General features: G+C 43.9%; 2 protein-coding genes across 2 annotated transcripts in view; one reads left to right on the top strand and one right to left on the bottom strand.

The window, feature by feature from the left end:
- The window catches only part of LOC116359942 (monocyte to macrophage differentiation factor 2-like), a 68,623-nt gene extending 63,368 nt beyond the window's left edge, over positions 1-5,255 (bottom strand). Inside the window, exon 1 of the mRNA XM_031814077.1 lies at positions 5,148-5,255. Coding sequence (XP_031669937.1) covers positions 5,148-5,176 — 29 coding nt within the window. The 5' untranslated portion in view covers positions 5,177-5,255. The remainder of the gene's footprint in view (positions 1-5,147) is intronic.
- A 4,821-nt stretch (positions 5,256-10,076) lies between these two features.
- The window catches only part of LOC109886454 (WD repeat domain phosphoinositide-interacting protein 2), a 27,958-nt gene continuing 23,870 nt past the window's right edge, over positions 10,077-14,164 (top strand). The window contains exons 1-2 of the mRNA XM_031814023.1: positions 10,077-10,526; positions 12,884-12,966. Of these exons, the coding sequence (XP_031669883.1) occupies positions 10,372-10,526; positions 12,884-12,966 (238 nt within the window). The 5' untranslated portion in view covers positions 10,077-10,371. The remainder of the gene's footprint in view (positions 10,527-12,883; positions 12,967-14,164) is intronic.

Below are 14,164 nucleotides of genomic sequence, written 5' to 3'. Positions count from 1 at the left end.
CTCTGACTCGGTACCGGTAGCCCCTGTATATAGTCTTGTTCTTCTTGTGTTACTTTTAGATGGTTGGTCTCACTGTGGTCCATCACTCTACTAGACTACCAGTATCTCTGGTAGTATCTCTGACTCGGTACGGTAGCCCCTGTATATAGTCTTGTTATTGTTATGTACTCTTCTTGTGTTACTTTTAGATGGTTGGTCTCACTGTGGTCCATCACTCTACTAGACTACCAGTATCTCTGGTAGTATCTCTGACTCGGTACCGGTAGCCCCTGTATATAGTCTTGTTATTGTTATGTACTCTTCTTGTGTTACTTTTAGATGGTTGGTCTCACTGTGGTCCATCACTCTACTAGACTACCAGTATCTCTGGTAGTATCTCTGACTCGGTACCGGTAGCCCCTGTATATAGTCTTGTTATTGTTATGTACTCTTCTTGTGTTACTTTTAGATGGTTGGTCTCACTGTGGTCCATCACTCTACTAGACTACCAGTATCTCTGGTAGTATCTCTGACTCGGTACCGGTAGCCCCTGTATATAGTCTTGTTCTTCTTGTGTTACTTTTAGATGGTTGGTCTCACTGTGGTCCATCACTCTCCTAGACTACCAGAGAGGATGGTTGGTCTCACTGTGGTCCATCACTCTACTAGACTACCAGTATCTCTGGTAGTATCTCTGACTCGGTACCGGTAGCCCCTGTATATAGTCTTGTTATTGTTATGTACTCTTCTTGTGTTACTTTTAGATGGTTGGTCTCACTGTGGTCCATCACTCTACTAGACTACCAGTATCTCTGGTAGTATCTCTGACTCGGTACCGGTAGCCCCTGTATATAGTCTTGTTATTGTTATGTACTCTTCTTGTGTTACTTTTAGATGGTTGGTCTCACTGTGGTCCATCACTCTACTAGACTACCAGTATCTCTGGTAGTATCTCTGACTCGGTACCGGTAGCCCCTGTATATAGTCTTGTTATTGTTATGTACTCTTCTTGTGTTACTTTTAGATGGTTGGTCTCACTGTGGTCCATCACTCTACTAGACTACCAGTATCTCTGGTAGTATCTCTGACTCGGTACCGGTAGCCCCTGTATATAGTCTTGTTATTGTTATGTACTCTTCTTGTGTTACTTTTAGATGGTTGGTCTCACTGTGGTCCATCACTCTACTAGACTACCAGTATCTCTGGTAGTATCTCTGACTCGGTACCGGTAGCCCCTGTATATAGTCTTGTTATTGTTATGTACTCTTCTTGTGTTACTTTTAGATGGTTGGTCTCACTGTGGTCCATCACTCTACTAGACTACCAGTATCTCTGGTAGTATCTCTGACTCGGTACCGGTAGCCCCTGTATATAGTCTTGTTATTGTTATGTACTCTTCTTGTGTTACTTTTAGATGGTTGGTCTCACTGTGGTCCATCACTCTACTAGACTACCAGTATCTCTGGTAGTATCTCTGACTCGGTACCGGTAGCCCCTGTATATAGTCTTGTTATTGTTATGTACTCTTCTTGTGTTACTTTTAGATGGTTGGTCTCACTGTGGTCCATCACTCTACTAGACTACCAGTATCTCTGGTAGTATCTCTGACTCGGTACCGGTAGCCCCTGTATATAGTCTTGTTATTGTTATGTACTCTTCTTGTGTTACTTTTAGATGGTTGGTCTCACTGTGGTCCATCACTCTACTAGACTACCAGTATCTCTGGTAGTATCTCTGACTCGGTACCGGTAGCCCCTGTATATAGTCTTGTTATTGTTATGTACTCTTCTTGTGTTACTTTTAGATGGTTGGTCTCACTGTGGTCCATCACTCTACTAGACTACCAGTATCTCTGGTAGTATCTCTGACTCGGTACCGGTAGCCCCTGTATATAGTCTTGTTCTTCTTGTGTTACTTTTAGATGGGTTTTTATTTTTAATTACTAAATATTTTCTTAACCAACATTGCAGTTCAAGAAATAGAGTTAAGGGCTTGTAAGTAAGTATTTCTCGCTAAGGTCTACACCTGTTGTATTCAGCGTATGTGACACACAACATGTGATTTGATTCTGTCAGCTAAAGGACAACAGGCGTGTGTGTCTCAGTGAGCCTGAAGGGACAAAGGCTCTGATCAGAGAAAGCATTGTTATCGTCCAAAAGAGGGGCACTCTGCCTCCAACTCTGCCTATATCTCCTCCTCCATTCTCTCACTCCCTCTCTCTACCTCCATCTTCCCCCTCTTTTTCTCTCCCTACTCTCTCCCTCTCTCTTCCTGTCTTTCTCTATCATTAGTGTGAGCGGCCAAGGCTGATCTAACGACCCTCCTATGGTATCAGCGTTATAATGGAGCACACACACTAGGGGGGTGGCTGTGTCTACCTCGGCTGGGCTTGAACTTTCACTTGCTCTCTCTCTCACATTCCGCTTGTTGCGTTAGAATGGGAAACTATAATCTACAGCAGTGAACAGAATGTTAGTAATGCTGAATATCAGACGTGGTGTCTGATCCACCGGGTCTTTAAATCTAAGAGGATCTGTTTCTGAACCCTGCTAGTGGCAAGACACACACACACTTGTCCCCAAGCGCATCGGTGCACATGGCTTCACATCAGCTAGCAAAACACCTAACTCCAACTGTCAACCAACCTAGACCCAACCGTCAACCAACCCAACTCCAACCGTCAACCAACCCAACCCCAACCGTCAACCAACCCAACCCCAACCGTCAACCAACCCAACCCCAACCGTCAACCAACCTAACTCCAACCAACCTAACCCCAACCGCCAACCAACCTAACTCCAACCGTCAACCAACCTAACTCCAACCAACCTAACCCCAACCGCCAACCAACCTAACTCCAACCGTCAACCAACCTAACTCCAACCAACCTAACCCCATCCTCCAACCAACCTAACTCCAACCGTCAACCAACCTAACCCCAACCGTCAACCAACCTAACTCCAACCTAACCCCAACCGTCAACCAACCCAACCGCAAATGCCAACCAACCCAACCCCAACAGTCAACCAACCTAACTCCAACCGTCAACCAACCTAACTCCAACCGTCAACCAACCTGACTCCAACCAACCTAACCCCAACCGTCAACCAACCTAACCCCAACCGTCAACCAACCTAACTCCAACCAACCCAACCCCAACCGCCAACCAACCCAACCGCAAACGCCAAACAACCCAACCCCAACTGTCAACCAACCCAACTGCAACTCTGCCTATATCTCCTCCTCCATTCTCTCACTCCCTCTCTCTACCTCCATCTTCCCCCTCTTTTTCTCTCCCTACTCTCTCCCTCTCTCTTCCTGTCTTTCTCTATCATTAGTGTGAGCGGCCAAGGCTGATCTAACGACCCTCCTATGGTATCAGCGTTATAATGGAGCACACACACTAGGGGGGTGGCTGTGTCTACCTCGGCTGGGCTTAAACTTTCACCTGCTCTCTCTCTCACATTCCGCTTGTTGCGTTAGAATGGGAAACTATAATCTACAGCAGTGAACAGAATGTTAGTAATGCTGAATATCAGACGTGGTGTCTGATCCACCGGGTCTTTAAATCTAAGAGGATCTGTTTCTGAATCCTGCTAGTGGCAAGACACACACACACTTGTCCCCAAGCGCATCGGTGCACATGGCTTCACATCAGCTAGCAAAACACCTAACTCCAACTGTCAACCAACCTAGACCCAACCGTCAACCAACCCAACTCCAACCGTCAACCAACCCAACTCCAACCGTCAACCAACCCAACCCCAACCGTCAACCAACCCAACCCCAACCGTCAACCAACCCAACCGTCAACCAACCTAACTCCAACCAACCTAACCCCAACCGCCAACCAACCTAACTCCAACCGTCAACCAACCTAACTCCAACCAACCTAACCCCAACCGCCAACCAACCTAACTCCAACCGTCAACCAACCTAACTCCAACCAACCTAACCCCATCCTCCAACCAACCTAACTCCAACCGTCAACCAACCTAACTCCAACCGTCAACCAACCTAACCCCAACCGTCAACCAACCTAACTCCAACCTAACCCCAACCGTCAACCAACCCAACCGCAAATGCCAACCAACCCAACCCCAACCGTCAACCAACCCTAACTCCAACCGTCAACCAACCTAACTCCAACCGTCAACCAACCTAACTCCAACCAACCTAACCCCAACCGTCAACCAACCTAACTCCAACCAACCCAACCCCAACCGCCAACCAACCCAACCGCAAACGCCAACCAAACCAACCCCAACTGTCAACCAACCCAACTGCAAACGCCAACCAACCCAACCCCAACCGTCAACCAACCTAACCCCAACCGTCAACAAACCTAACCCCAACCGTTAACCAACCTAACTCCAACCAACCCAACCCCAACCGCCAACCAACCCAACCGCCAACCAACCTAACTCCAACCGCCAACCAACCTAACTCCAACCGCCAACCAACCTAACTCCAACCAACCCAACCTAACCCCAACCGTCTAGCAACCTAACTCCAACCGTCAACCAACCTAACCCCAACCGTCAACCAACCTAACCCCAACCGCCAACCAACCTAACCCCAACCGCCAACCAACCCAACCGTCAACCAACCTAACCCCAACCGTCAAGCAACCTAACCCAACCGTCAAGCAACCTAACCCCAACCAACCTAACCCCAACCTAACTCCAACCGTCAACCAACCTAACCCCAACCGTCAACCAACCTAACCCCAACCGCCAACCAACCTAACCCCAACCGCCAACCAACCCAACCGTCAACCAACCTAACCCCGACCGTCAACCAACCTAACCCCAACCGCCAACCAACCCAACCGTCAACCAACCTAACCCCAACCGTCAACCAACCCAACCGTCAACCAACCTAACCCCAACCGTCAACCAACCTAACCCCAACCGCCAACCAACCCAACCGTCAACCAACCTAACCCCATCCGTCAACCAACCCAACCGTCAACCAACCTAACCCCAACCGTCAACCAACCCAACCGTCAACCAACCTAACCCCATCCGTCAGCCAACCTAACTCCAACCAACCTAACCCCAACCGTCAACCAACCGACAAACAACAATATTAGTTAAGTAGTTCAATAAAACAGAACTTTATCAGAGATATATTAATTCCTCTGTCTAGAATAATATTCTGCCTACCTTCCATATCGGCTCTTCTTAAAGTCCATACCGGAGACAGCATGTATTTATCTGTTCACTTGTTACTGTTCTCAACTAGCGAGACGGATTTCCCTGTGCGTCTGAACACAAACAGGAGCTGGGTGGGAGGGAGGGAGGGAGGGACTCACATACGCTGCTGCTACTCTGTTTATTATCTATCCTGATTGACGAGTCACTTTTACCCCTACCTACTCAGAGAGGCTGCTGTTACTCTGTTTATTATCTACCCTGATTGACGAGTCACTTTTACCCATACCTACTCAGAGAGGCTGATGTTACTCTGTTTATTATCTATCCTGATTGGCGAGTCACTTTTACCCCTACCTACTCAGAGAGGCTGCTGTTACTCTGTTTATTATCTATCCTGATTGGCGAGTCACTTTTACCCATACCTACTCATTAACATCTGCTAACCATGTGTATGTGACCATTAACATCTGCTAACCATGTGACCATTAACATCTGCTAACCATGTGAGCATTAACATCTGCTAACCATGTGACCATTAACATCTGATAACCATGTGTATGTGACCATTAACATCTGCTAACCATGTGTATGTGACCATTAACATCTGCTAACCATGTGTATGTGACCATTAACATCTGCTAACCATGTGTATGTGACCATTAACATCTGCTAACCATCTGTATGTGACCATTAACATCTGCTAACCATGCGACCATTAACATCTGCTAACCATGTGACCATTAACATCTGCTAACCGTGTGACCATTAACATCTGCTAACCATGTGACCATTAACATCTGCTAACCATGTGACCATTAACATCTGCTAACCATGTGTATGTGACCATGAACATCTGCTAACCATGTGTATGTGACCATTAACATCTGATAACCATGTGTATGTGACCATTAACATCTGATAACCATGCGACCATTAACATCTGCTAACCATGTGTATGTGACCATTAACATCTGCTAACCATGCGACCATTAACATCTGCTAACCATGTGACCATTAACATCTGCTAACCATGTGTATGTAACCATTAACATCTGCTAACCATGCGACCATTAACATCTGCTAACCATGTGTATGTAACCATTAACATCTGCTAACCATGCGACCATTAACATCTGCTAACCATGTGTATGTGACCATTAACATCTGCTAACCATGTGACCATTAACATCTGCTAACCATGTGTATGTGACCATTAAAATCTGCTAACCATGTGTATGTGACCATTAACATCTGCTAACCATGTGTATGTGACCATTAACATCTGCTGACCATGTGACCATTAACATCTGCTAACCATGTGACCATTAACATCTGCTAACCATGTGACCATTAACATCTGCTAACCATGTGACCATTAACATCTGCTAACCATGTGACCATTAACATCTGCTAACCATGTGACCATTAACATCTGCTAACCATGTGACCATTAACATCTGCTAACCATGTGACCATTAACATCTGTTAACCATGTGACCATTAACATCTGTATGTATATATATATATTAGGGTTTAGGTTAGGGTATATATATATTTATAATATACAGTGCATCCGGTAAGTATTCAGACCCCTTGACTTTTTCCACGTTGTTTTACGTTATTCTAAAATTGATTCAATAAAATCCTCAGCAATCTACACTCAATAACCCGTAATTACATAGAAAAAAGGGTTTTAGAAATTAGAGCAAATGTATTAATAAAAATCAAAACCAGATGCCTTATTTACATCATATTCAGACCCTTTGTTAACCAGATGCCTTATTTACATCATATTCAGACCCTTTGTTAACCAGATACCTTATTTACATCATATTCAGACCCTTTGTTAACCAGATGCCTTATTTACATCATATTCAGACCCTTTGTTAACCAGATGCCTTATTTACATCATATTCAGACCCTTTGTTAACCAGATACCTTATTTACATCATATTCAGACCCTTTGTTAACCAGATACCTTATTTACATCATATTCAGACCCTTTGTTAACCAGATGCCTTATTTACATCATATTCAGACCCTTTGTTAACCAGATGCCTTATTTACATCATATTCAGACCCTTTGTTAACCAGATGCCTTATTTACATCATATTCAGACCCTTTGTTAACCAGATGCCTTATTTACATCATATTCAGACCCTTTGTTAACCAGATGCCTTATTTACATCATATTCAGACCCTTTGTTAACCAGATGCCTTATTTACATCATATTCAGACCCTTTGTTAACCAGATGCCTTATTTACATCATATTCAGACCCTTTGTTAACCAGATGCCTTATTTACATCATATTCAGACCCTTTGTTAACCAGATACCTTATTTACATCATATTCAGACCCTTTGTTAACCAGATGCCTTATTTACATCATATTCAGACCCTTTGTTAACCAGATGCCTTATTTACATCATATTCAGACCCTTTGTTAACCAGATACCTTATTTACATCATATTCAGACCCTTTGTTAACCAGATGCCTTATTTACATCATATTCAGACCCTTTGTTAACCAGATGCCTTATTTACATCATATTCAGACCCTTTGTTAACCAGATGCCTTATTTACATCATATTCAGACCCTTTGTTAACCAGATGCCTTATTTACATCATATTCAGACCCTTTGTTAACCAGATGCCTTATTTACATCATATTCAGACCCTTTGTTAACCAGATGCCTTATTTACATCATATTCAGACCCTTTGTTAACCAGATGCCTTATTTACATCATATTCAGACCCTTTGTTAACCAGATGCCTTATTTACATCATATTCAGACCCTTTGTTAACCAGATGCCTTATTTACATCATATTCAGACCCTTTGTTAACCAGATGCCTTATTTACATCATATTCAGACCCTTTGTTAACCAGATGCCTTATTTACATCATATTCAGACCCTTTGTTAACCAGATGCCTTATTTACATCATATTCAGACCCTTTGTTAACCAGATGCCTTATTTACATCATATTCAGACCCTTTGTTAACCAGATGCCTTATTTACATCATATTCAGACCCTTTGTTAACCAGATACCTTATTTACATCATATTCAGACCCTTTGTTATGGGACTCGACATTTAACTCAGTTGCATCCTGTTTCCATTGGTCATCCTAGAGATGTTTCTACAACTTGATTGGAGTCCACTTGTGGTAAATTCCAACAGTTGACAGAGCATTTCAGAGCAAAAACCAAGCCATGAGGTCGAAGTAATTGTCCGTAGAGTTCAGAGACAGAATTGTGTTGAGGCACAGATCTGGGGAAGGGTACCAAAACATTCCTGTAGCCTTGAAGGTCCCCAAGAACACAGTGGCCTCCATCATTCTTAAATGGAAGAAGTTTGGAACCACCTAGACTCTTCCTAGAGCTGGCCGCCCGGCCAAACTGAGCAATCAGGGAAGAAGGGCCTTGGTCAGGGAGGTGACCATGAACCTGATGGTCACTCTGATAGAGCTCCAGAGTTCCTCTGTGGAGATGGTAGAACCTTCCAGAAGGATAACCATCTCTGCAGCACTCTACCAATAAGGCCTTTATGGTGGAGTGGCCAGACAGAAGCCACTCCTCAGTAAAAGGTACATGTCAGCCCTCTTGGAGTTTGACAAAGGCACCTAAAGACTCAAGATTCTCTGGTCTGATGAAACCAAGATGGAACTTTTTGGCCTGAATGCCAAGCGTCATGTCTGGAAGAAACCTGGTACCATCCCTAAGGTGAAGCATGGTGGTGGCAGCATCATGCTGTGGGGATGTTTTTCAGCGGCAGGGACTGGGAGACTAGTCAGGATCGAGGGAAAGATGAACGGAGCAAAGTACAGAGAGATCCTTATTGAAAACCTGATCCAGAACCTCAGACTGGGGCGAAGGTTCACCTTCCAACAGGACAATGACCCTACGCATACAGCCAAGACAACGCAGGTGTGGCTTCGGGACAATCTCTGAATGTCCTTGAGTGGGCCAGCCAGAGCCCGGACTCGAACACCTCTAGAGAGACCTGAAAATTGCTGTGCAGCAATGCTCCCCATCCAACCTGACAGAGCTTGAGATGATCTACAGAGAGGAATGGGAGAAACTCCCCAAATACAGGTGTGCCAAGATTGTTGAACCATACCCAAGAAGACTAGAGGCTGTAATCGCTGCCAAAGGTGCTTCAACAAAGTACTGAGTAAAAGGTCTGAATACTTATGTAAATGTGATATATATTTTTTTCCATTTATACATTTGCCAAAAAATTCTAAACCCTGTTTTTTCTTTGTCATTATGGGGTATTGTGATGTCATTATGGGGTATTGTGATGTCATTATGGGGTATTGTGATGTCATTATGGGGTATTGTGTGTAGATTGATGAGGAGGAAAAAAACGATTTAATACATTTTAGAATAAGGCTGGGTAACGTAACAAAATGTGGAAAAAGTGTCTTACTTTTGAAAAATGTTGCTTTGTTGGTAAAGGGCTTGTAAGCATGCATTTCACGGTAAGGTCTACTACACCTGTTGTATTCAAGGCATGTAACAAGTACAATTTGATTTGAGTACATTACATTACATTACAGTACATTACACTACCTTGACAACAACGGGCGGGCATCTTGGACGCTGTCTCCAGTTCTTATGCCGCAGTTGTCCAGTGTCGGAAATTATGAAAATGTATGTTGTCAGACTGCGCCATCTCCTGGTGACAAGTACGGCAGAATATCAATAATATCAATCGTATAGCCACAGCCACAGAACAATGAGACAGATATTTCACCGGATGTGTAAATATGAAGCATCCGGTTGGCGTTTCACTCACTACCAAACATGGTGATGAGAGGAAGCACAGTGGCCGGCAGTGTGCTTCCTAACGGAAATCTCTGCCCACCTCCTTGCTTGTTCTGCCACCTATGATTAATGTGTTCCCATTGGAAACGACAGGCTCTGGTCTATCTTGGGTTAGTTAATAAAATCTTTGGTATAAGGTGGTCGTTGAACAGATTATTGTTTCAACTGAAACGAGATTCCGATACATGTATAGATTTTTTGAGACGTTCCCATTAAGTGATTGTCATTTACCACACTTCTTCCATCCCCAAACACAACCGTAAACCAAACCTGTGAAATGGTGGAACGGCCCCTTTAAGAAACTGTCGCAAAACCCTGCTACCGCCCATGCGCAGAGAGAGGGGGCAACAGCGACGGAGAAAACAACAACAACAAGAGAACAGCGAGATGGCTCCATGAATACAGGCCAACTTCACTCTCCACAACCTACCCGACTGCTGCTTTCTCACACGGCTGGATTAGATGGTGCCGGGCCCATGAACTTGGCTAGTCAGAGCGGGGAGACCGGCTGTAGCCAGCTCCTCTTCGCCAACTTTAACCAGGACAACACGTAAGGAAGGCCCGGGGAGAGGAGGACCGGGGAGGAGGGAGAGGAGGGCCGGGGAGAGATGCTAGTTAGCTGACAAGCTGTCTGATCATGTTGCCTACTTTAGCATCCATGTCGTCAGCCAGCTAAAACGCTAACCAGCCAGCTAGCTAAAGTGCCTGGATAAACAAGAAGCATAAACTAGTTGTCTAACACAAAAAGGCGAGGGGATCATTCCTTAATATGATAAAGTGTATTGATACCTGAACCAAAATCTGGGCAAAGGACGATGAAAAGGCGAGATCTCCTCTCTGCCCAGAAAGCTACGGTTCACCTGGGCCCTCATGTATAAACGCTACACATTCACAGAATATGGCCCTAAACATGCGTGTACCAGTTTTCACGCACAGTCGTCAAACTGAACTTGACTTGAGAATGTGCTTAACCTCCCGTAAACTTTAGACCATGCGTATGTACTAATGCTGTATCACATCCGGCCGTGATTGGGAGTCCCATAGGGCTGTGCACAAATCCCCGGTTTGACCGGTGTAGGCCGTCATTGTGAATACGAATTTGTTCTTTGCTGATTTGCCTAGTTAAATAAAATAAAATGTTTAAGTGTGCTGAGCGATTCGTGCTTTTTGAGGTCGTTTCCGTTCATTATTTAAAAAAAAACCTGTTTCGATTCTTTTTTTAAATGTTTATATTAAATGCATTATAAAATAATTACATTAAAATGATTAGCGCCTTTTAATGGAAATACCAAAGCCAAAAATTGTGCACATTCAATTGCCAAAACATTGAAAATATTCCACTGTCTCTGTCAGGTCCGCATAGGAAATTACTAATAAATGATACATTTTTGGAAAGTTCTAATGCTACTGTCCCCACTACAACAACAAAAAATACTTAAACACATGTAATGTTGTCCTTGAAACCTTTAATGTAAATACTGTAGAATTCCATTATTTCCAATGGAGAACTGCTCCTACTGAGGAGTGCCAATATGACTTAAAGCTTCTCAATGGCCAATACATAGCATCAGCAGGGTTTATATACATCCATCATTGGCCTGTGTGTATCTAACCTAACTTAGCAGGCGTACAAGCGCAGAGTGAATCCATTTGAGTCAAGATGGAAAAGAACAGGCGCAATGTATGATGGTCATTGTAGTTGATTAGTAAGTTTAAGCTGAACTTGGTTGGATATTTGCATAAAACTTCAACTCCCAGCGTCTTTAAAATGTTTACCTTTATTTAACGAGGCAAGTCAGTTAAGAACACATTCTTATTTACAATGATGGCCAACCGGGGAACAGTGGGTTAACTGCCTTGTTCAGGGGTAGAGCGACAGATTTTTACCTTGTCAGCTCAGAGATTCGATCCAGCAACCTTTCGGTTACTGGCCCAACACTCCAGCCCCTAGCCTATTTGACTTCTCTCGTAAATGATTTAATTCTCTCTAGAGAAATGGTGTGTTGACCTCACAAAAACCCCTGAAACGAATAATTGAATCAACGTTGAAGTATTGCATTGCAAGAAGGCAAAAGGAGCCGTGTAGTAGCCTTGGGGAATATATTCAGAACAAAAAAACAGGCAGCTAGGCCTAAATATAATAACAAGACGCAATAATTTGCTGTTTAGTGAGAAGAGCGGAAATCAATGTATTTAGTATTTAGTAGTTTATTTTTGATCTTGATGGTGTTTTGTTACATTGATCTTGATGGTGTTTTGTTACATTGATCTTGATGGTGTTTTGATACATTGATCTTGATGGTGTTTTGATACATTGATCTTGATGGTGTTTTGATACATTGATCTTGGTGGTGTTTGGTGATTTCTACCCGTCCCTGGTGGAGTCTGAAAGTGGATGCCATTGCTGACCACTCTGGTCTTTCTGGGTAGTGGGATTGCAACACACACCGTGTGACCCAATGTCACTCAAACACACACTGTCATAGTCAGGCCAGTGTCACCAGCCTGTCTCTGTCTCTCTCCCCTCGGTCAGGCCAGTGTTACCAGCCTGTCTCTGTCTCTCTCCCCTCGGTCAGGCCTGTGTCACCAGCCTGTCTCTGTCTCTCTCCCCTCGGTCAGGCCAGTGTCACCAGCCTGTCTCTGTCTCTCCCCTCGGTCAGGCCAGTGTCACCAGCCTGTCTCTTTCTCTCTCCCCTCGGTCAGGCCTGTGTCACCAGCCTGTCTCTGTCTCTCTCCCCTCAGTCAGGCCAGTGTCACCAGCCTATCTCTCTCTCTCCCCTCGGTCAGGCCAGTGTCACCAGCCTGTCTCTGTCTCTCTCCCCTCGGTCAGGCCTGTGTCACCAGCCTGTCTCTCTCTCTCATTAAGTCAGGTATCTGTTCTAACGTGTGTGTGTGTCCTCTCTCCAGGTCTTTAGCTGTTGGAACCAAATCAGGCTACAAGTTCTTCTCCCTATCGTCTGTGGACAAGTTGGAGCAGATTTATGAATGTAGTGAGTATCAATATCATATGGATTTATGACGTGTTTGTGTGTGTATATATATATATTTATATGCACTTACTAGATACCATACAGTCATAACCATCACTCTTAATGTTGTTTTACAGTAATATGGAATGGCTATATATTTACCTTGACCTTTTCCATGTTTTGTTACATTACAGAATTATTCTAAAATGTATTAAATCGTTTTTTCCCCTCATCAATCTACACACAATACCCCATAATGACATCACAATACCCTATAATGACATCACACTACCCTATAATGACATCACACTACCCTATAATGACATCACACTACCCTATAATGACATCACAATACCCTATAATTACATCACAATACCCTATAATGACATCACAATACCCCATAATGACATCACAATACCTCATAATGACATCACAATACCCCATAATGACATCACAATACCTCATAATGACATCACAATACCCCATAATGACATCACAATACCCTATAATGACATCCCAATACCCCATGATGACATCACAATACCCCATAATGACATCACAATACCCCATAATGACATCACAATACCCCATAATGACATCACAATACCCTATAATGACATCACAATACCCCATAATGACATCACACTACCCCATAATGACATCACAATACCCCATGATGACATCACAATACCCCATAATGACATCACACTACATAAGTATTCAGACCCTTTACTCAGTACTTTGTTGAAGCACCTTTGGCAGCGATTACAGCCTCAGGTCTTCTTGGGTATCACGCTAAAAGCTTGGCACACCTGTATTTAGGGAGTTTCTCCCGTTCTCCTCTGCAGATCCTCTCAAGCTCTGTCATGTTGGATGGTTAGCGTTGCTGCACAGCTATTTTCAGGTTTCTCCAGAGATGTTTAATCTGGTTCAAGTCCAGACTCTGGCTGGGCCACTCAAGGACATTCAGAGACTTGTCCCGAAGCCCTTCCTGCGTTGTCTTGGCTGTGTGCTTAGGGTTGTTGTCCTGTTGGAAGGTGAACCTTCGCCCCAGTCTTAACCTGCTCCAGAGCCCTCAGGGCTTTTCATCAAGGACCTCTCTGCACTTTTCTCTGTTCACAGACTCTGTATTCTGAAGGCTCTGTACATGTACCACAGACATGTATTCCACTCACAGTCCATACAGTCATCGTCCCCACTGTTAATGTAGGATCACTAT

Source organism: Oncorhynchus kisutch, unplaced genomic scaffold, assembly GCF_002021735.2.
Source record: "Oncorhynchus kisutch isolate 150728-3 unplaced genomic scaffold, Okis_V2 Okis06b-Okis10b_hom, whole genome shotgun sequence".
Lineage (NCBI taxonomy): Eukaryota > Metazoa > Chordata > Actinopteri > Salmoniformes > Salmonidae > Oncorhynchus > Oncorhynchus kisutch.
Note: the sequence above shows the minus strand (reverse complement) of the source record. Positions and strands in the feature narration are given on the sequence as shown.